We start from the raw sequence: 21,968 nt of genomic DNA on the forward strand, positions 1-21,968 counted from the left end.
CAGCTATTCCTGGGTGCACATAAGCAACATGGACCCAGATCCTGGGTTTGACCACACTGATTCAATGCAGAGTGATTTTTCCTCAAAGGAAAAAAAAAAAGGAGGTTTAACTCAGTGAACAGCACCAGCTGAGCTGTTCCTAATTGTCCCAATTTACCTCCCCCAGGCAGTAATGCCTTCTCTGACTCACACATTACTCTGTCCCCTCGGATCCAGACAGCCCTGTGGATCTTGGCAGCTGTGACAGTGGAGACGGGGCACACACCAAACCTGATTTTTCAAGGCAGGGAGGTGAGCAGAGCTCAGTCCCACCTGGACAGTGCTGCAGAGGACCCAGGAGAACCACCAACCTGGCACCTTCCAGCCTGGTGTGCTCAGCAGGGTGTTTACAGCTGTTTGCACACCCTTTACAGCCACTCAGGAGCCCTCTGAGCTCCCGTTAGAGCCACATCTCCATGTGTCTTGTTTTCCTCCCAGAAGCTGGGCTGCAATGTACTTTTAGGAATAACGACTCATCTTCCTCCTGAAAGATTTCCCGTGACTGAATCCTTCTCCTCCCCCGGAAAGCTGCTCAGATGCTTAATTACCTTCTCTGCTGGGAGCCTGGTTCTCATTTTAAGGCTGAATTTGTCTGATTTTCACTTCTAGGCACTGGGCCTGGCGACTGAAAAGGCCCTCACATGTAACAGACCGTCAGACATGCCTTTCAACAGGAAACTTTTGTCTGGTTTTCCAGCACCTGGATGAATTTTCTGTCTCTGCTTTGGTCTCCCTGAGCTGTTTCCTCATCTCAAAGTGAAATTGAACCAGCCAGTACAGTGGGATCCTGACAAGGAGGGGTGCCTAGAGCAGATCTCTGCTTCATCTCACTGGAAGGGACCTAAAAGACCATCTCATTCCAAGCTCCTGCCATGGGCAGCGACACCTTCCACTAGCCCAGGTTGCTCCAAGCCCTGTCCAACCCGGTCTTAAACACTTACAGGGATGGGGCAGCCACAGTTTCTCTGGACACCTGTGCCAGGGCCTCACCATCCTCCCAGGGAAGAATTTCTTCCTTACATCTAATCTAAATCTCTCCTCTTCTAGTTTCAGACCATTCCCCCTTGTCCCATCACTGTCTGCCCATGCAAAAAGTTGTTCTGCAACTTTCTCCAAGCTCCCTTCAGCTCCTGGTTGAGCTGTGACCACTTGGCCTTTAACCAATCTTCACCACACCGGTGAATGCTGTGTTCCTACAGCTTCCCACGCTGAAAAATCAAATGCTCTTTCTTCTCACCCGGTCCTCGGCCTTCAAAAGGATGTTTTGGTCTCATCTGTGTTGCTCGTGTAAATATTCAGCAGCACTGAACCAAGAGCTGACCCTCACAGACACAGCTACTAATGAAGACATGCACTGGTGGTTACCTTTCAGCACATCTTGTTTTTAGCTTCTTACAGAGGCTGCTCCCATTGACTTACTCTTTTACTTTTCCTTTGTAGGCTGATGATTGTGCTTTATTACTTCATTTTTTTATAAGGAAAATATATTATTATTTTTCTTCTTTACCCTGTTAAACCAGTGCTGTTGTTCCCTCTAGTGTCAGTGGAATAGTGGCTTTCTGAGCATCCACTTACATATCCATGAACAATTCCAAGTGGGTTTTTTTTAAACCCCTTTTTAAACCTTCTTTTAAACCTTCTTTTTATTATTCTTGCTGTTAAGCAAGTGCAAATCTTTCCCACCTAATTCCTTTGTAAAAAGAAATATAAAAGCCAGAAAGAAAAGTGTAAGATTTTATTAGTACCTGTCGATTTGGTGGAGATTTGGATAGGGAAAATTTTCCCTTGCCCATGGGAGCAGCCAACTGCTCAGCTACCACCAATTCCTTCATGGTAGAGTTTTCAGCTGCTGGTTGTTGGGACTTTTTGCTTATTTAAACACCAATAATCTGCAGAAACACCAGGAAAACCTGTGTATTTACATGTTCAGTGTCCAGGGAAGTACCTGCAAAGAGTTTGGCTTTCCAGGAAGCAGGAGCACAGGCATGGGAGGTATCTCCTCACTTACTGCTTCTTCCAACAGCCAAACCTCCTCATGCTGCCAGATTTAATACAATATTTTGCCCAGGCACAGACATTTCAACATTTTCTTGAAAGGTTTGGCCTTTTTCCATCTTATTTTGATCCTCAAGGAGTAGAGATACACACCAGTATCTCCAGACAGGATCATGGAATCACAGAATGGCCTGGATTGGAAGGGCCAAAGCTCATCTCATTTCAACCCCCCTGCCATGGGCAGGGACACCTTCCACTAGACAAAGTTGCTCAGAGCTCCATTCAACCTGGCCTTGAGCACTTCCAGGGATGTGCTGCCCCATGGATATGCTGTAAAGGCAACCAAGCCAGCCTTTGAGGGGGAAAAACAGAGGTTTTGTTTTGAAAGCACATGAAATAATAGAATATCTCAAGCTGGAAGGGGCCCACAAGGATCATTGTAGTCCAAATGAGCTCTGTTTCCTCATGTGAGGGATAGAAAATGGGTCCAGGACTATTTTAGTACTGGGATATATACAGTCTATAATTCCAACGGATTTAGGGAGTCATTGGGGTTCATAAAGTGACTGATTCCTGGAGGAATAGATGTCTAGTGGGTACGAAGGGAGCTCAAGGGGCTGAGAAGGGGCTCCATCAGCAGCAAGTGTCTTTTCATGGCATTTTAAAGTAATGGGGTCAACTTCTTCTTCACTGTGTACACCAAACCTTTTACCACCAGTGACGGATGTGTGGATTTTGTGCTCCACAAAAATCCTCTTTAAAGCATCTCTTTCTCCTCTTCTCCCCAGGAACAGCACTGTTCTGAACTCCAAAGTCATCTCGGTGACTGTGAAGCCATTTCCTCGCTCCCTCCTCACCCCTTTGGAAATTGAATTCTCCCACCTGTACAACGTAAGTATTTCCTGGGACTGCACCATCCCACAGCTCTGTTTGATTCTGCAGAGCAGGAATGTGTTGGTGCAAGGAAGGAGGTGTTTTTTCTGGGCTCCTGAGATCTCTTTGCTGGTGCAGGACCCTTCGATCTCCCTAAACACTGCTGAGGTCCTCCACTGGCACCCTCTCATTGGTGTCCCATTGTTGGTCACTGCCAGGGATGATTATATGGATCAACCTTCCAAACCTCCTCTGCTCTGTGCTCCTTGCTCAGGCACTGCCAGGGCAGCAAGAGGGTGACAGCACAGCTGGCACAGGGAACATGGGCATACTGGTCCCAAATTCACACCATTTTGTTGTGGGAAATAATGGGAGGATAATTGCGTGCTCATTAAAAAAAAAAAAAGGCTGCAACAGCGATCTTCTTTGAGGAGGGAAAGGAGGGGGGAAGATTTTTTTACATTAATACTGGAGACAGGAATATTACTGTTGTCCTCAGTGCTTCCAAAGGCAGGCTCCTTTGCTCCAGGCTCCTCTGCTCAACCCTAGGCAGATGTCTGGGATGGACAGTTACACACCCCACGGCCTGTTCTTGCTGTGGGTTTTAGATGTCCTCCTGAGGCTCTACAACATGAATATTAGATCCGTTGTGTCTTTGCTTTGGACTTTCCTGGAAGGGTTTTCCAAAGGGGTCTAAGACAGCTGGAGTCAGTGGTGAACCCCTTCCAGGGGGCTTCAAACACACCTGACTCACTCCTGCGGGGCTGTGGTTCTTCCCACCACCACGTCCCACAAAAGCACAGGCTGTATTTGATCCACTTTCCAGAAGGGAGCAGCAAAAGGATTCTGTTTGAGGGGAAGAATAAGGAAGAACATCAGTAGGGTGAGTCAGGAAAGATGCAGAGTCAAATCCTCCTTGCAGGGATGGTGATGTGGAACAAACTGAGGCACATTTTGGCCTTGCTTTTCAAGCCCAGAGTGAAAGAATCCATTCAGAGGACTGAGATCCACAACTGCCCATCTGGTGCATCCCAGACACACCAAGCTTAGGGTAGTGGAAGTTGTTCTACAGTGAGATATGTCCCACATATTTCATTCTAATCACATACCCCACAAACAGCATGACACTGATTTGTTTCCTTTTTTTCCCTCTCTTGTCTCCTGGCAGGGAACCACCAACCAGACCTGCATCCTCTGGGATGAAAATGATGGGTGAGTTTTGTGGGTTTCTCTTTATTCTCATGGGTCTGTTTGCTTTTTAGGTGAAATCATCACAGTTTTAGCAGTGATGTGTCAGTCTGTCTCAGTCCTTGCTCTCTCCACTCCGTTGTCTCTTTGCCCTGGTGGGGAGTGTTTCTTCCTTCACCTGTGCACCACTTCTTACTGACTTCTCTTTTAGTGCCAGTTGACCTGGGTCTTGCATTTAAAGATCTGCAGTCAGGTGTTTTCAGAACAGTTCATGAAGGGCCCTGTGTGCTGAAAGCATCGTGTTCTTGTACCAGGGAAACCCTCCAGGGTTCCAGCAGAGGTGTTCATGTTGCTGCTCACAGGGAGGTGTGTTTGCATTTCATTTGATGCTTTGGACTTCAGTCTACTTTTTGCAGAAGTTCTCTCTTATTTTAACTCTTCCAATTTGGGATTTTCCCATATAAAGGATGCATGAATTGAGACCCAGGACTGGGTTTGGCATAGCAATGCTCACCCTAAATCAGATACCATAAGGAGAGTAATGCAAAATCAGAGGCCATTGTTGCAAATCTGGCCTGTGGTGGTGAAGTTCAGGTGCTATGAACTTTATATTGTGCTGCTGTGATAGGGTAAATTGATTTTTTTCTGGGATTTTCCAGGATTTCTGTGATGACTGGTGCTGTTCAGGAGGTTTGGAGTGACGTGATTGTAGTCAGCAGGGGAAAAAAAAGAAATCCCAAGTTACCAGAAAGAGTCAGGGCCATAAATCCTATATTGGAAGTAGTTGTCAAAGAATGTGCATCTTAGAAAAAGAACCAACAAAACCAAAACCAACATTCTGGAAGTGAGCTCTTAAATCCTGAGTGAACTTGACAAGAATACAAAGTGTTTGATTTAGTGGTGGTTTTACTTCATTGACTTTTGTATCTCAGTTTGAAGACCAACCTGGCTTCTTTTCTGCCTGCAGTCGCTTTCTCTCCTTGAGATCTCGCACGTTTGGCACCTACCTCTGCATTTATTATTATTATTTATTAACATTATCTGCAGCACCTGAAAAATGATTCCATTCTTCTCCTTTTATGCTCCATTAAGTAGCATATGCACACATAGGCGGGCAACATATTTGAAGGCAGCTCACCCTTCTTGATGGCCTGTGATAAATTTTGCACCTATGAGTGGATCCAAACACAGCTGAAGAACCCAGAGGGTCTCCCTGCTTGTGAAATCACACCCATGTTGGAGCCCAGGGCAGAGCTGGTCCCTCTGGCTTGTAGTGAAAATTATTCCATTATTAGAAGACTGTTGAGTGCAGGTGAACCTTCAAGAAATTAATAAAATTACATTTTATTTTGCCAAAGAGCTGTAGGTCTGCATAGAGTGTTGTGTATTGCTGGGCAGACTCAGGGGGAGCTGGCCTGCTCTCCCAAATCTGTTGTTTCTCCATGCTGGAATGGAATTAAAGCACTTGTATACAAATCTAATTTTTGGCAAATAAGGACAGAATTTGGACTCCTCTGCACAACATCTCGTTGGTTTTTGCTTTCTGCATCCTGGAGAGAGGGTTATGTCCAGAAGGATGGAGATGTTCTCCTGCCAAGCTGGATTTAATTAGCTGTAGTCTGAGCATGAAAAGAGCAAAATCCAGTTTGCACGTGGCTGGATCTGAGGGCAGTGATGGCACTCAGGGTGGGCACATATATCTGTCAGAGCTGGCACTGGGAAGTGCCTGGTAGGAGACAGATGCAGGGTTGCCCAGTGCTCATCATGGATTGAGAGCTTTGAATGCCATTGATCTGGAGGCAAAACGTTGCCCAGTTCAGCATAATCACCTCTGCCTTGTGGAATGACAGAATGGCTTGGGTTGCAAAGGATCCTAAAGATTATCCAGTTCTGACCCACTGGGCCAGGTCACTCCTTGTCCCAGGAGCTCTGCCCGCTCCATACTCCTGCTCCCAAGGCTTAGCAGATTGTTTGGCTGCCTGTTGTCCCTCTGGTAGTGCAGGATGTTGGGAATGCTTTCAGTCTTTAATCCCTGCATCCTCATGGCATCAGAGAACAGGCTCCCAGCTCAGAGCTGAGCAGGCGATTTCTTGGCATCGTCACCACGGCTCAGTTTTCAAGGATGGATTCCAAAATCCCCAGCAGATTGGTTGTGCAAATGTTGCTGCTGAGACTCCTGTGTGTGTGTGTGTTGGGGTGTGTGTGTGCTTCCCTGTGAGTGTTTCCAATCAACATTTACAATCTCAAGCAGTTGAAAAGTCCTAAATGCTGATGTCAGCAGATTTTTGCCGGGGGATGTTCCAAAACTAGAGCTGATCCAGTGATCTCTGGCAACAGGAGCTGCCAAGCTGTTTGTGCAATATTTTAAAGCTGATTTGCACAACATTTTAAAGCTGATTTGCTACCACTTCTGACTCCTGGGAAAGTCTAATGAAAGGCAAATTATGCAAAGCCTATTCTCCAGTCCTGAATGCTCACCTCGAACTTGAACAGCACTCCGGGGCTGTCAAGGGCTTTGCAGTTTTGGGTGATTTTTTTCCTGCTTGGAGCAAGAATTTTTAGGCTTCACCCTGAACCTCTAGCCTGGTATGTGGTAATTCTGGTAATTCTGGTAATTCTGTGCCAGGAAACCCTGAGGTTCAGCCACACTTCTGTGTTTGCTGTCTTTGGTCCATCTTCTCCTTCCTGCTGCTCACTTTCCTAAATTAGAGGTTTTCCCACAGATCAGTCTCGTAAGACAGTTGTGCAAGTGGGTGAATCTCAGGATGCCCCATCCCTGGAAGTGCTCAAGGCCGGTTTGGACAGAGCTTGGAACAACTGAGCTAGTGGAAGGTGTCCCTGCCCATGGCAGGGGGTTGGAATGACATTATCTTTGAGATCTCTTCCAACCCAAACTATTCTGTGAAATCCTATTTTCCAGCTCTGGCAAATTTAATGAATTTACAGATTCATTTCCCTGCCTGTTTTTGTATTCCCTGCACAGCCCAAGCCAGGCTGTGATACCAAGACACTGGTATGTCTTAAGCTTCCTCTTTTACCACTCTCCATGTTCCTGCTCCAAGACTGGCCAGGTGGACCTTCCCCACATCCACAATCATCCACCTGAGGCTGCAGATCTTAGTGATCCAAACCCCACCTGAATCCAGTGAATCAGCCTCTGGATTTAACCCCTTGAGGCCTGTGAGTGAACAGGTACAAAGGCAGGAAACTCCAAGCAATCCTCACATGAGAGCTCCTGCCTGTTCCTGCAGCCACCTGAGCTTTCAACCCCATCCAAACCACGCCACAGCCACTTAAAATCCACGGGCCATGAAAGGTTGAACTGTAAAATTGCAATTAGAACAGACAATTAGCAGGTGATCATGTGTTTCCTCAAAGATGGAGCTGTCAAACAGAGCACTTGGGGGAGAAAAAAAAAAAAAGAGGAAGAACTCCTGAGTGTTCATTCATTTGCATTTAGATGGATATTTAAGCTTGTACTATTAACAATGGATTTTTGATTTATTAATCCCAGCCCCTCTGAGTGACTGTGAGATTTGTGGGTGGCACCTCTCCATCTCTTTTCTCTTCCTCTTGCCCCCAACTCCTCATGTCACGAAACAAGAGGGGAGAAGATTGAGGGACTAATTTCTGTTGTGTTGGATGCTGCAAGTGTGATTAATGAGCTGAGCACTGGCCGGGTAAATTGAAAGCTGAAATCAGAGAATGATTTGGGATTCTCTGGCTCTCCTCCAAGGGTATTATTCATCTGGAGTGATTATTAGCTGCTTAGCCCTGGTGAAGTGAATAACCAGGCAGGATCCAGCCTCCCACTTCTTCTTTCTCCTGCTGGAACAGGACAGAGGGAGTTGATAGATTATCCATGGGCTTCCATGTTCTTGTTCACCAGATTTGTATTTCTCACCTGCCTTGCTCTGGTGCACAACAGGGATATCCTGTGGCAAAGGGGACAGGGAGAGGGTTGCCAGCGTTTGGTGATGGTGGTTGCAGCATCACTTCATGTCTCTTTACAACTCCCTGAAAGGAGGTTGTAGTGAGATAAGGGTTGGTCTCTTCTCCCAGGTAACAAGAGACAGGTTGAGAGGAAATGGCCTCAAGTTGCACCAGTGGAGGTTTAGATTGGATATTAGGAAAAATTCCTTTACTGAAAGGGTGGTCAGGCATTGGAACAGGCTGCCCAGGGAAGTGGTGGAGTCTCCATCCCTGGAAGTGTTCAAAAAATGGTGTTCTTTGAGCCTGGGGTTCTGTCTGATAAGGGCATGGAATGATAAGACAAGGTGGAATGGTTTCTAACTGAAAGAAAATAGGTTTAGATTGGATATTGGGAAGAAATTCTTCCCTGTGAGGATGGTGTGGGAGCCCTGGCATAGGTTGTCCAGAGAAGCTTTGGCTACCCCATCCCTGGAAGTGTCGAAGGCCAGGTTGGGTGGGGCTCTGAGCAAGCTGGGATAGTGGAAGGTGTCCCTGCCTGTGGCAGAGAGGTTGGAACAAGATGATCTAAAAGGTCCCTTCCAATCCAAACCATTCCATGATTCTGTGAAATGTCTGGAGAGACACCATGAGATCAGTCAGGGAATGCTTGTTCTTAGAGGATCTGCCTGGCTCCACCAACCAACTATTCTGTGCTTCTCTGTCTCCAGGTGGATCTTTATAATTTCTAGGCATTATAACTGATCTTAAGAGGCCTCCCAAACCTTCAAAAATATTTGCATAAAAGCTTTTTGCTCTTGGAAGAGAAAGTTCCTCAGGAACCTGTGGTTTTAATTCAAGGACACCCTTACCTTCCCTTGGGAAAGATCATCTATGCCAGTAATTAAAGCCTTTGAGCTGTCTAGGAAATTCTGACTTCACTGTTTAGGAAGGTGACACAGCACAGCAAGGTTGGGCATGGAGAACAAAGCAGACAGTGCCTCAGCTTGCAGGGCAAGGCTAAACCACTTGGAAACTTAGAGAATCCTAAAATAATGCTGAGAACAGCTCTGCTCATGGGCTCTTTTCAAGCAGGAACTGCTTGGGGTGTAGAGTGTGTGTTGCCCCTTCCAGAGGATGGTTTACGGGCTGTGTGGATCAAGGGCTGGCAGGACTGGAGATGGTCACAGAGTTACAATCCATAGGGAATGCTCTGGAGAGTGAGAGTAAGCTTGTGGGGGTGATTTTGTTTGTTTGTTTTGTCTGGAACAATTTAGAAGAGCCCCAAAATCATCCCAGAAGGAGCTATTGGCTGTCGGGCACCATCATTTTTCCGTAGGGTTATTGTGCTCTTTGGGATGTTTATGGTCCAGCCATCCCATGAGTCTTGCAGTGTAGCTGCTTTGCCTGAAATTCCTGTTTTCAGGATGTCTAATCTGCAGAATCCAAAGCTGTCTGAATTCCTGGCTGCATGTCCTGCATGATGGCAGGAAAGTCATTACAAGGCAGCAGGAGGAGCAAAAAACACTGTGAGCTCCATGGGCTTCTCCCGAATTGCTGAAAGCCTCTGATGCCATGGATGAAGAATAAGTCAGGAAGGTTTCTTTCCTGTGCTTTTTGGGGCTTTGTTGTGATCCCAGTCTTGTTGGTCTCCACCTGGTTTCCTTTGGAGGGAATGTACAGGTCCCTTTCTTCCCCTGACGCCTGAAAAGTGTCACACAGGATTTGTCTTATCTACAACATCCCACGGACACGTTTTGCTCATCACATCAGTTAATTCATCCCTCAATGCCTGTCTTTTGAAGAAAAGATTTCTGAAGTCAAGAAACAGCTTCCCTTTCCCCCTGTCCATCACCCAGCACATTAATGACCCTGCCAGAGCTGTAGATCAGGCAGTAACTCAGCTTGTCTGTGCTGGCAGAGATAAATGAGTCTCCCAGATACAGACAGGAAGGGAAACACAGAAGCAGAGAATGGTTTGGGCTGGAAGGGACCTGAAAGATCATCTTATTCCAACCTCTTTTCCATGGGAAGGGATGCCTTCCACTGTCCCGGGTTGCTCCAAGCCTCATTCAACCTGACCTTGAACACTTCCAGGGATGGGGCAGCCAAAGCTTCTCTGAGCAACCTGTGCCAGGGCCTCACTGCCCTCACAGGAAGAATTTATTTCTAATATCTAATCTAAATCTACTCTCTGTCCTGTCCCTCTGTCCCTAGTCAAAAGTCCCTCTCCAGCTCTCTTGGAGCCTCTTTAGGCACTGGAAGGGGATCTCAGGTCTCCCTGGAGCCTTCTCTTCTCCAGGCTGGACATTCCCATCTCTCCCAGCCTGGCTCCAGAGTAGAGGGGCTCTAGTCCTGTGTTCATCTTCATGGCCACCTCTGGACTTGCTCCAGCAGCTCCACATCCTTCTTGTGTTCTGGGTCCCAGAGCTGGAGGCAGAACTCCAGGTGTGGTCCCATAACAGCCGAATAGAGGGACAGAATCACCTCCCTGGACCTGCTGGGCTGTCACAACCCCAAAGCCCCATGAAAAACCAGAGCTCTACTCTCCCCTTTGCACCTGTTAATGAGACGTTATATATTAATTATATATTACATGTTTTTTACTGCAGCTCTCCAGCTGTGGGGGAGCAACATTGCCAGTGACATGCCTTTCATGTGACCCCGTGCAGGGTGTCTGTGCTGGTGTTTCCCAGTCCCCCTGTTCCAGCTCCGTTGCCCTTAATCAGTTTTTATTCCCCACATCTTCAGTTTTGGCTCCAGCTGCAAATCCTGCCTTTTCCAGCTGCTCCTGGGGATGTATTGAGGGGATGCCTGGGAGAGAGGAAACCACTGTGCTTGCACAGCCTGGCTACACAGGGGCAGGCAGGGAGGTTAATCTGAATATTCCCATTAGTTCCCCTGTGTGAAACCCAGTTAAAAGTATCCCTTAATTCAGCCTGTCTGACTGCACTCACAGTGTGCAACCAGGCAGATGGAACTGTGGTCCCAGGAGCCCTTTTTTAGCCCTGGATGAGAGCAGACAAGACAGGGCAATGCAGTGAAACCCTGTCACACCTCCAGAGCCTGAGGATTTATCCCTGCTCAACCTGGGGCTGATGGAAGCACCAAGAAGAACACCTTCCAGGGGACTATATTTTCAGGCATCTGCCTTATTCCAAGGACATTTTTTCCTGGAAATACCTTGCCACCTGGACTTCCAGGTGTTGCAGGAAAGAGGTGGTGGATTCTGTTGGCAGAAAGCAGCTGGTACAAGGTACCAGCAAAGCACAGGGCTGTGTCCATCCCTGTTTGGGAGAGGAGTCAGACTTGTTTGGCCTTTGCTAAGCTGCTCCACAGCATCCAGCCTTGTCCATGGGACTGGGAAAGCGGGTGCTGGCTTATTCTCCTGTGTCATTCCCAGCACAGGATGGAGAAGCTGAGCAGCACAAAACAGGGCTTCTGCTGCCTGCCAACAGAGCATGGCTTAATGGCTTTTGACAGAAGGGAGAAGGGGAGAGGAGAGAGGATTCAGAGGCTCTGAATCAAATGGTCCCTTGCTTCCCTAGGAAAGGGGTCAGGAATACAGAGGGAATAAATGAATTCCCTTTACAGAACTGGCAGGAGCCAGACACTGACACCTGGAGGATGCTCCCATTGGGAAGGGGCTTTGGGTTCAGTGATGTGATTCCCAACCTCAGCTCAGTGCTGAATGTGAGCTGTGAGCTGGAGCCTCATGGGGTTCAGGATGGTTTGTGAGTTCACATGTGACTGTGCAATGTATTCACATAAAAAAAAAAATATGTGCAGGGGTGTAAATAGGTGAAAGTTTGGGAACAGGTGAGTGCTGATGGCTGTGTATGAGAAAGGACGTGTGACTGTGTTTCTGGGCACAGTCAGGGCTGCAGGGTGTTGGTGGGGTGTCAGTGTGGGTGTGAGCACAGGGGAGGGCTGCAGGTATCTCTAAGTGAAAGGCATTATTGGAATATATGTTTATATATGTGTATGTGCTTGGTTTTGGGCCTCTACTACAGGAAAGACATGAAGGTGCTGGAGCGTGTCCAGAGAAGGGCAATGGAGCTGGGGAAATGTCTGGAGTGGCTGAGGGAGCTGTGGGAGTTCTGCCTGGAGAAAAGGAGACTCAGGGAAGACCCCCTTGCTCTCCAAAACTGCCTGGCAGGAGATTGGAGCCAAGTGGGGGTTGGGTTCTTCTCCCAGGTGACAAGCGATAGGACAAGAGGAAACAGCCTCACCTTACACCAGGAAAGGTTTAGATTGCATATTTGGGAAAATTGATACATGGAAAGGGTTGTCAAGCATTGGAATGGGCTGCCCAGGGAGTTGGTTGAGTTCCCATCCCTGAAGATATTTAAAAGACATGTAGATGTGGCATTTGGGGACCTGGTTTAGTGGTGACCTTGGCAGTGCTGGGTTAACGGTAGGACTTGATATTAGAGGTCTTTTCCCACCTAAATGATTCTATGATCCCATGTTATGTGTACATATTTGTGTGTGGACACCAGAGAAGCACACGTTCGTGTGACAATGCACACAGGGACCCAGGTGAGGCTGTTAATCCAACCCATCCTCCACCTGTGCAAGGACTGTACAACCAGAAATGCACAATTTATATTTAAATGCATGTAGGAGCTACAGGGTGTCTGTGTGTGTGTGTGAGGGGGATGAGCACACACAAACCTCTGACTTGTCATCCCTGCATCCCTGCCTGGTCTCCTAGAGCCTCCTGCCACGGACATGCCAGGAAAGTCCAACCTGAATTCCCAGCTTGCATGAAGGGACTCCAGGCTGACACTGCAATAACAGTACAGGCTTCTGAATGTGCTGGTGGAGAACTTTGGTTCACAGTTCCAAGCCTTAAAGTGTGGGGAAGAGAAGGAGGCTGGGGAAATTTGAAACCTCCCCTTGGTGTGCTCAAACTCAACAGCCAACAGGGTACAGCTTTGAGGCAACTTCAAGGCAGGCTCAGATGCATGGAAGAGAGACAAAGACTTGCACTGAAGAACACTCAGCACCCTCTGTGTGTTAAATTCAGTGTAGAGTCACTTTATCTCCATGTACTTCTTTGCTGGATTGATTTTATTCTCCCTTTATCAGCACAAGAAAGGCTGTCTGGTTCCAGAGCAGGGCATCCCAAATGGTTCTGCCTCTAAACCTGCAGATCTTACCAGGTCTACGTCCTCTGGAGCGTTGCTTGGCTTTACTGGAAGCTGCAGAGCAGCCTGTGCCTGATGTGAGGAAGGTGGATCTCAGGTGTCTCAAGGCCAGGGTTGTCCAAAGCCCAGCCCACCATCATCAGGTAGATGCTCAAGAAGGTTTATATGCCACATGGCTCTGTCAAGAACTCAAGAAGAAGTTTCCCCATCAGGCTTCTTTACTCAAACTTCCTTGCAAGACTGAGGCAAGCTCAGGTGAGCTTCTTAAAATGCCTCATTTTTGAACAAATCCATCAACTCCACCAGCAGGCAAACCATAAACACAGCAGTACCCACCATATTCCCAATATTGCCAAAATTTCATCATGGAATCATAGAATAGTTTGAGTTGGAAAGGGCCTTCAAGATCACCTAATTCCAACTCCCTGCCACGGGCAGGGGCACATTCCACTAGACCAGGTTGCTCAGGGCTCCATCCAACCAGGCCTTGACCCCTTCCAGGGATGGGGCACCCACAGCTTCGCTGGGCAACCTTTTCCAGTGCTTTACCACCCTCACAGGGAAGAATTTCTTCTTAATATCTAGTTTCATCTATTTTACCCATTCCAGTCCCAGGTACCTCACAGAGCTCTCACTCTCATGAGAAGGAGCCCATGGGAGATGGGCAGGGTTCAGAGACAGGTTTATGAGTTCATTCACTGCTGAAAGGTAGGATGGACTGGTAGGATTATGGACAGGGTAGCAGTGATGGATGTGGTGGAAAAGTGCTGAGAACTGGCTCGCCATGAATAAAGATGGGCAAAGTTTGATTTTTAAAGAGGAGAAAAGCACTTGTGCTCATTTTCACCTGACTGCTTGTGCACTTCACTAGAAGATGAAATGTTCTGCTGAAACTGCAGAGAAAAGAGGACATAGTGCCTGGGATACAGCCCTTGTCTAATGATGAACTTTCTGTGTGTCTGGGCAAATCAGTGTAAGCTTTGTACCTCAGTTTTCCCTGAACCTCCTGCACTAATGACATCAGACAGCTCTTCTAAATGCCATGGGATCCAGGAGTCAGGAGCTCCTTTAAGGGGAAGCAAGAGGTAAAAATAAGTATTTTTATTTATCACTGAGAACTGGTTACCTAAAGGTGAGCTTAATGGTTGAACTGGTCACCCAAGCCAGAGGAGCTCCCATTGTGTCAGCTTTGCCCATCACACCTCAGTCCTGTGAGCAGCAGCAAGAGTTCCCATGGGAATTCTGGTCTTCAGGAGGTGGAATGAGACCAGAAAGACTCAGGACAATCACTGAGGGTGGGAGACACCAGCCTGTGCATCTCACCCACTGCCTGAGCTCAGGGTGGCCTCTCAGCCATGTGGTAGAGAGGATTAGCAAATGCAGGGAGCACCCAGATGAGGATTAGCAAAGGAATGGAGCACCCAGATGAGGATTAGCAAATGCAGGGAGCACCCAGATGAGGATTAGCAAAGGAATGGAGCACCCAGACAACTCTGATAGCTGCCAGATGTGGATCACAGCAGCTTCTCCCAGCACAGGGAGAATGGGAAGAGCAGGGACAGGCAGACCCACAGGGCTGAGCCCTCCTGGAAAGCCATGAGCAAAGCTCTCCCCGCAGAGAGGACAAATCCTCTGTGCCCTGGCCAGTAGATTTATTTGGATGCACTTGAATCCTCAGTCAGGAGCTGCAGAGAGGAAAACAACCGGCACAGCAAGGTCAGGAAGCCCAATTACAAGGCCTATAACGATTTCCAGACTTGTCAAGGCTCTTTCCAGGGCTTTGCAAATACTTTAATTCAATTATTGCACTGACCCATTGGAATGTGCGTGTTCATCTCCCAGAGCTGCCCCTGCCTTAGGCCAGAGCTGCCTCTCCAGGGGGTTTAATGCACATGTGGAATGTTGGTGGAATGGAAAGTCAGGCAGAGGAATTGCTGCCTGTCTCTGAGGGAACAAATTCACCCTCTGCCAGAGCCTGGTGCGTGGCAGGGTGAGGGTGGGGAGGCCCTGGCACAGGCTGCCAAGAGAAGCTGCGGATGTGCCACCCCTGGAAGTGTCCAAGGCCAGATTGGATGGGGCTTGGAGCAACTTAGGATAGTGGAAGGTGTCCCTGCCCATGGCAGGGGTGTTGGAACTGGATGATCTTTGAGGTCACTTTGTTCTATCAGGGCTGCCCAAAGCCTAACCCAGCAAGAGCCTCCATCTTCCCAGGGGGAATTCTGCTGGTTTGAGGAGAGTTTTTCTTGCTGCTGTGGATGGAAGCACAGGCAGCAAATTGGGTGGGAAGTGCATCATTTTCCCTCATTTTTTGCTGATGGATTCAATCCACCACCAGCCAGCCAAGGAGACAAAAATGAAAAGAGTCATAATTGCCTTGATGAGTGATGGGCTGTCCCCAAAAACCGAAGTGCTGCCGTTTGAGGGTGAGGAGGGAGAAACCAAGGCAGTGTTTTATCCACAGTCACCGAGGACGAGCAGAGCTGAGCCACAATCAGCTCTTCTGTCCTTTCTTATGGTTGTGCTGGTGGCTCTGAAGAAAATTAACTGTGTCCTGTATTGGGAGAACAGGAGCCCAGAGGAGGTGGTGATCCAGGACACTGCTGCACCTTTTTTAGCTGTGGTTATTATTTATTTAATGATGGATAGAGCTCATATGTTGAATCTTTAAGAATGTTGAGCAACCTTCAAACCTCAGCAAGGCTCCTGACAGCTTCAAGGACGCTCCATGGGATTTGGCCCAGGGATTATCAATATGCAGGTGATTTTTCACCCCTTAATCTGAGGCTGGGGACTGAACAAAGGGCTGTTTGCAAAGGGCTGTTTGCATGTCTTTTAGCTGTCACTGGGGTAACTGTGTCTTTAATCTTCCATACAAGCCCAAGTGAAAGCTGCAGGAATGTGTCACTGCTGTTGGGAAGTTTGCTGTGTTCAGGCAGATCCTTTCCAGGAAAGTTCCCTGACATTTAACTGTGTTCCAAGGGCCTGTTTAGTTACTGGCAGTGATGAGTGAGGCAGAGAACTGCAATGCAAATTCCTAAAATCCGTGCAGCTTCAGGAAAAAGGTGTCTCGGGAGCTGCTGCACCTGGAGCCACACAAGGAGAGCGGAGGGAGCTCCCTCTGTCAAACTGCTGCAGGATCTCGGTCCTGGCTGGGAAAATCATCCTTCAGCTGCAAAGTCTCCTTGAGGGAAGGGATTTTTGATGCCAAAGGTAGAATTTACACACACCAGCACATGGGGAGCCAGCAGGAGTGCAGGGATAGGGAAGGCTGTGGCACACACAGGGCTCTGCTGCAGCCCAGGAACTTTTGCAGTGGTTAAAGTTGCACTGATTAGTGCCAGCAGAGAAACAGTTTAGAGTGAGGGGAGAGGTGGAAAGTGCTTTGACTGAGACACCTGGAACAGGGTAGGAAGGGGGGAATTGATTCCCAGGGGAGAAATCTACCTGCAGTTCAGAACTGGAATTGGCTCAGCACGAGGGTGCAGACACACAGGAGAGCCCACACAAGGAATGGTGTGGAGATAATGGATGGAATGGAATGGAGGAGAATAGAATAGAATAGAATAGAACAGAATAGAATAGAATAGAATAGAATAGAATAGAATAGAATAGAATAGAATAGAATAGAATAGAATAGAATAGAATAGAATTTTCAGTTGAAAGGGACTGACACGATCACCTACTCCAACTGCCTGATCAATTCAGGGTTGTCCAAAAGTTATTAAGGACGTTTTCCAAATGTCTCTCAAACACTAACAGGCTTGGGACGTTGGCCACCTCTCTGGGAAGCCTGTTGAAGTGTTTGACCACCCTCTGTGTAGAGAAATGCTTCCTCATATCCAGTCTGAAGGGATGGCGAGGTGCATTCCACCACAGTGCTCCCAGGACTATTGTGTTTGTGGGACAGAAATTGTTTTGAATTTTTTTCGTACAGCTATAAAAAGAAATCCCCCCCTCCACCCCCTCTCCTGGGAGGCTGCTGTGTTTCTCTCCACTCAGGCACCAGCATCTCAGAAGTGCTGTTAAGAAATGGTGTCATGGCATTGGGCATTTCCCTGCTTCCCAGTTCATTTCCACCCAATTCATTCCGTTTACAGGTGCAAAAGATGCTTTTGCTAATTGCCAGCCCTGCCAGCTCCTCCTGGGAGCTGGGAGGCAGCTGGGATTGTCCTGCCTGTTCCATCTCCAGCAGCAGGAAAGAGCTGCTGCTGCAGTCTGTGAAACAGGACTTACATGACTCCTATTGCTGTCATGCCTGAGCATTTCACAGACTTCGATGTGCTGTTATTGCAACTGGAGCTGAACAAAAAAATCTCCTTTTCTAGGTCACTTACAGTTCTGAATTTTCTTTTACATTTGCCTTTACCCAGATTAGCGTTTTTGAGGAGTTTAGGAGGAAGCAGGTTGGTCAAATGACGAGTGTCACTTTGTTTCTGAGGCTTTCTTGGGTAAAATGGCTTCAAAATGCAGCAAAACTGACAGGAACTCTCAGAACATTTTCTGCTGCTCTGAAGCAGGAGCGACATGGGAACCTGCTCTCGGGTCCCCTGAACAAAGGGCTTGCAAGGAGCATTTATTTTTGTTCTCCCGGCCCCCCTCCCTCCCAGGGAAGCTTTCAGAAGAGGTGGCCTGGGAGCCCCGAGCTTGTGAGCAGTGCTCCTTCACTCTGACAAGACTTGTCATCTCAGGAAAGAAAGAAAGATCAAACAGGAGGATGAAGTGGGAGCTGTCACATCCACTGTACTTTTCCTGCTCAGTTCAGTTACCCTTGGGCAGGTGAAGGCTGGGACCAGCAGCTTCATCCCTTTGGTCCCAACCTACCTGTCTGCTCGCTGTTCAGTCTGGGGGGACGACCTTGAGTCACAATCCAGCAGCCTTGGCAGGGACATTTGGAGGGGCTGGGGAGAAAACAGTCAGACTTTCACCTCAGCACTGTGGTTTCCAACCCTTTTTTCCCTGTCAGGACCCTTTAGCATCAAACTGAATGTTCTGATCAACTTAATCCCCTCTACACACACCTGCACCCCCTTTGATTTCCAGATTCTCTCTCCACAACTCACTCTCTTTCCTTGGTGGCTCCAGAAACTTCCTTTTCTGCAAAATATCCACTGTTTATTCCTTAGAGAAAAGCTGAGCAGCTCCTATTTCTGTTGCTGATGCTCCTTTGCTTCTCTCCACCTTCCCAGCTTGGATAGAGAGAGCTGCAGCACCTGGAATCCCTCTTTTACACCCTCCTGGCTCCAGGTGCCAGCTTGGCTTTCAGAGAAAGCACTCGGGCAATGTGCAGCTCTGAGCCAGAGGATAAAAGCTTCCTGCTGGGATTCTGCATTTCGTCTGTGATGGTGATACCAGCTGGCTTATCCCTGTGCTCCTTCCCTCCCCTGGGCCTTGGGAAAGGGAGTGCCAGGAGGGTTGAGTGTGTTTTGTTGTTATCAGCCTAACACAGGAGATCTCAGTGAATCTTGGGGGACTTCTGAATTTCCCAGCTTGGGAGCTGTAGAGCCAATCCTGCTCCCTCCAGGCTCCCTGGAAGGCTGCATCACAAGCCTTTGACTAGCAGGAGCTGGCTCTCACTCTGGGATGATGTTGGAACATGGAACCAGAGCCCGAGGAATGTGCACAGGGCCGTGGGAGGTACAGGAGCAGGGCTGTGGTGATCCCTCTGCCAAGGGAGGAGGCAGAGATGGATGTGTTTGGCACTGGTGTGTGTGCATTTTATTGCTGGGCACACCAGGGTGGATGGATGGACAGGAAATAAAGGACATTTCACCTCTAGGACTGTGCCTTCTGCTGCACAGTCAGCGATTCCTGCAGTAAAGGCCATTCCCGGTGCTGCAAAACTACGGACAGGACAGAGGAGACATTTCTCAGTGCAAATTGCTTTAGCCAGCACAGTCATCACTGGTGCTGCCTCTTAATTGGCAGGTATTTAATTAGCTGGGGAATATTCCACATCTTCCCTCTAAGTGGGAAGTCAGAAATTCCCTGAGGGATGAATGATTTTTCCCTCCCAAACCTGCCACTGCACCTGAGCTGAACCTCAGCACATAAACCCCAGCAGACAGTGGAGGGTGAGTTGGCACAGATGCTGCAACATCTGTCCAGTTTGGGCAAGTTGGTGGGCTGGGGGTAGGGGTGGCACTGAAAGTGGGAATGGAATGGATTGGCATGGAAGAGGAAAGGAAAAGAAAAGAAAAGAAAGGAAAGGAAAGGAAAGGAAAGGAAAGGAAAGGAAAGGAAAGGAAAGGAAAGGAAAGGAAAGGAAAGGAAAGGAAAGGAAAGGAAAGGAAAGGAAAGGAAAGGAAAGGAAAGGAAAGGAAAGGAAAGGAAAGGAAAGGAGAGGAAAGGAAAGGAAAGGAAAGGAAAGGAAAGGAAAGGAAAGGAAAGGAAAGGAAAGGAAAGGAAAGGAAAGGAAAGGAAAGGAAAGGAAAAGGAAAAGGAAAAGGAAAAGGAAAAGGAAAAGGAAAAGGAAAAGGAAAGGAAAGGAAAGGAAAGGAAAGGAAAGGAAAGGAAAGGAAAGGAAAGGAAAGGAAAGGAAAGGAAAGGAAAGGAAAGGAAAGGAAAGGAAAGGAAGAAAAGAAAGAAAAATCCACTGCCTGGGTTTCTTGGGGAACACTCTGTCCTTTCTGCTTCCAGGTGTACAGAGATAGAGCAGGGTGGGGAGGAGGGAGGAGAAAGCTTAATGAATAAATATTCGTGGAAATAGAGAGGTTTCCACCAGCCTGTATCTCTGCAAGCCATTTTCATTAGCAGAAAGTGGGTTTAAAAGGTTTTGATAGCAATCCCTCTTTGCGTGAGCTCCAGAGGGGATGGCAGAGGGTTTGGTTACCAGCACAGCTTTGGTTAAATACATTTGCAGCAGCAAAGCTGGGAAATGCCTCCCCCTCCTCCCCCGTGACCTGCTTTCCTGACAAAAGCACAAGCAGATCCGTGTCTCTCCACTCAGCACCTGCTCCTTATTCCTGCTCCTTGCACGATGCTGGGCTGCTGTGTCTGAGGGTCAGGCACGTCCTCCCTCCCAGACAGATCTATTGGCAGGGCAAAGCAGGAATTAGAGCAGACCTGACTCCAGTCCTGCTGCCCACACGAAACCATCGGGCTGGCACGGCAGGGAAACCTTCCGGCAGGAAAACCTCTGCCAGCTTCTCAGGTCTGCAGCTTGATTTGTGTTTTCACCTCCTGCCTATCCAGCCACACTTTTCCCAGGCTGAAGAAGGGAAGTTTGCTCTGCTGCTCTCCAGTTCCACTACAATCCTGAGCTTTGCTGCATCCCTGCATCCTCACTGCTGCCGTGCCTGTCAAACTGGGACAGGGTGCCATTCCCGGCAGCGTGGCTTGGAGCTGAATCCAGCTGCCTCAGTGCTGCTCTGTTCCCATCTCTCCTCAGGGATCTCACCCTCTCCCTCTGACTGATCCCAGTTCTGCCCACCAGGGAGATGTTTACATCGACCCCCCAGTGAGAAAACATCTGATCAGCACCCAGGAGGGCTGGGAATGGCTTGTTCAAGGAGAGAGGACAGCACGATCTTAAACATCAGCATTTATTTATTAGCTTTTACTCAGCCACGAGTGCTCCAGCCCCCTCACTGCATTAGCATCCTCTTGATTTCCCACAGGTTTCCAACTCTTCTGCTGGTGTAAATCCAAAGCAAAACCTCTAGATTCCTTCATACACCCACGTAAGTCAAGGCAGAAATCACATTGGTCCCATCAGAGTGGGATTTTGTGGTTTGCTTTGCATTTTATTTACCCCCTCCCACCCAAAACCCGTAAAGAACCAGCATTTAATGTGACAGGACATTTACAGTGGCCATAGGCACATCACAGCAATGAGGAGGTGGTGAGCAATGGTGCAGCATCCCTGATCCAGGATCTAAATGACCTTCAGGAACAGGCAGATGTTGCTTTCCTAGATTTAAGCTGGGAACAAGGGAGGCATTTCCACCCATTCCAGGAGCTGCCAGCTCTGCTTCACTTGGCTGCTCTGCTTCCATGAAATGCTCATTTTGTGGAGTGCAGAGGAAAAGGAGACCAAAGGGAAAGGAAGGAACAAAGGAAAGCACCGGCAGAGGGAAAAAAGTGCTGCTGAGCTCACATTAACTAAACCTTCTTGTCCTCAGACCTGCATCCCTGAGTGTGTGTGTGTGTGTGCGTGTGTGTGTGTGTGTGTGTGTGTGTGCACCTGCCTCTTGCTGCTCTCTGAGCTCCAAATCAGTCCTTGGATCTGACTCAGAGCTCTCTGATGTCCAGCTGCAGCCTTAAAGTTCATCTTGACTTTAATTGTGGTGCTTCCCTGGGGTTCTGATCCTGGGACAACTGTGCCAGTGACAGGAAGGCTCAAAACTCTGTTGGGTTGAACCATAACAGACAGGTTAACACAGCCAGGTTGTGTCTGCCCCAACCCTGGGAGTGTTCATGGTCAGGTTGGATGGGGTTTGGAGCAACCTGGTCTAGTTGGAGACATCTCTACTTTGCTTTAAACGTCCCTTCCAACCCAAACCATCCATGCTTCTACTGTGGTTGTTAACAAGTCTGTATCACCCAGGAGAGCCTGATCAGAATGTTTGAAAGACATGATAAAAAGGCCTCAGGGTTTTAAAAAATTAAACCCCACAAGTTCAGGAAGGCCACTGAGGGGCTGGAGTGTGTCCAGAGAAGAGCAACGAGGCTGGAGAAGGGTCTGGAGCACAATTCCCATGAGGAGAAGCTGAAGGAGCTGGGAGGCCTCAGCCTGGAGAGGAGGAGGCTCAGGGGAGACCTCCTCACTCTCTGCAACTCCCTGACAGGAGTGGGCATCTGGGGGGGGTCAGG

General features: G+C 48.2%; 1 protein-coding gene across 12 annotated transcripts in view; it reads left to right on the top strand.

Moving 5' to 3' along the window:
- ADGRB1 (adhesion G protein-coupled receptor B1) overlaps positions 1–21,968 on the top strand; it is a 294,127-nt gene that overhangs the window by 164,150 nt on the left and 108,009 nt on the right. For all 12 annotated transcript variants that reach the window (XM_027724710.2, XM_027724713.2, XM_027724716.2 and 9 more), the window contains 2 exons: positions 2,823–2,925; positions 4,076–4,119. In XM_027724710.2, coding sequence (XP_027580511.1) covers positions 2,823–2,925; positions 4,076–4,119 — 147 coding nt within the window. The remainder of the gene's footprint in view (positions 1–2,822; positions 2,926–4,075; positions 4,120–21,968) is intronic.

This window comes from Pipra filicauda, unplaced genomic scaffold (genome assembly GCF_003945595.2).
Source record: "Pipra filicauda isolate LSUMZ 115617 unplaced genomic scaffold, ASM394559v2 scaffold481_size456399_pilon, whole genome shotgun sequence".
Lineage (NCBI taxonomy): Eukaryota > Metazoa > Chordata > Aves > Passeriformes > Pipridae > Pipra > Pipra filicauda.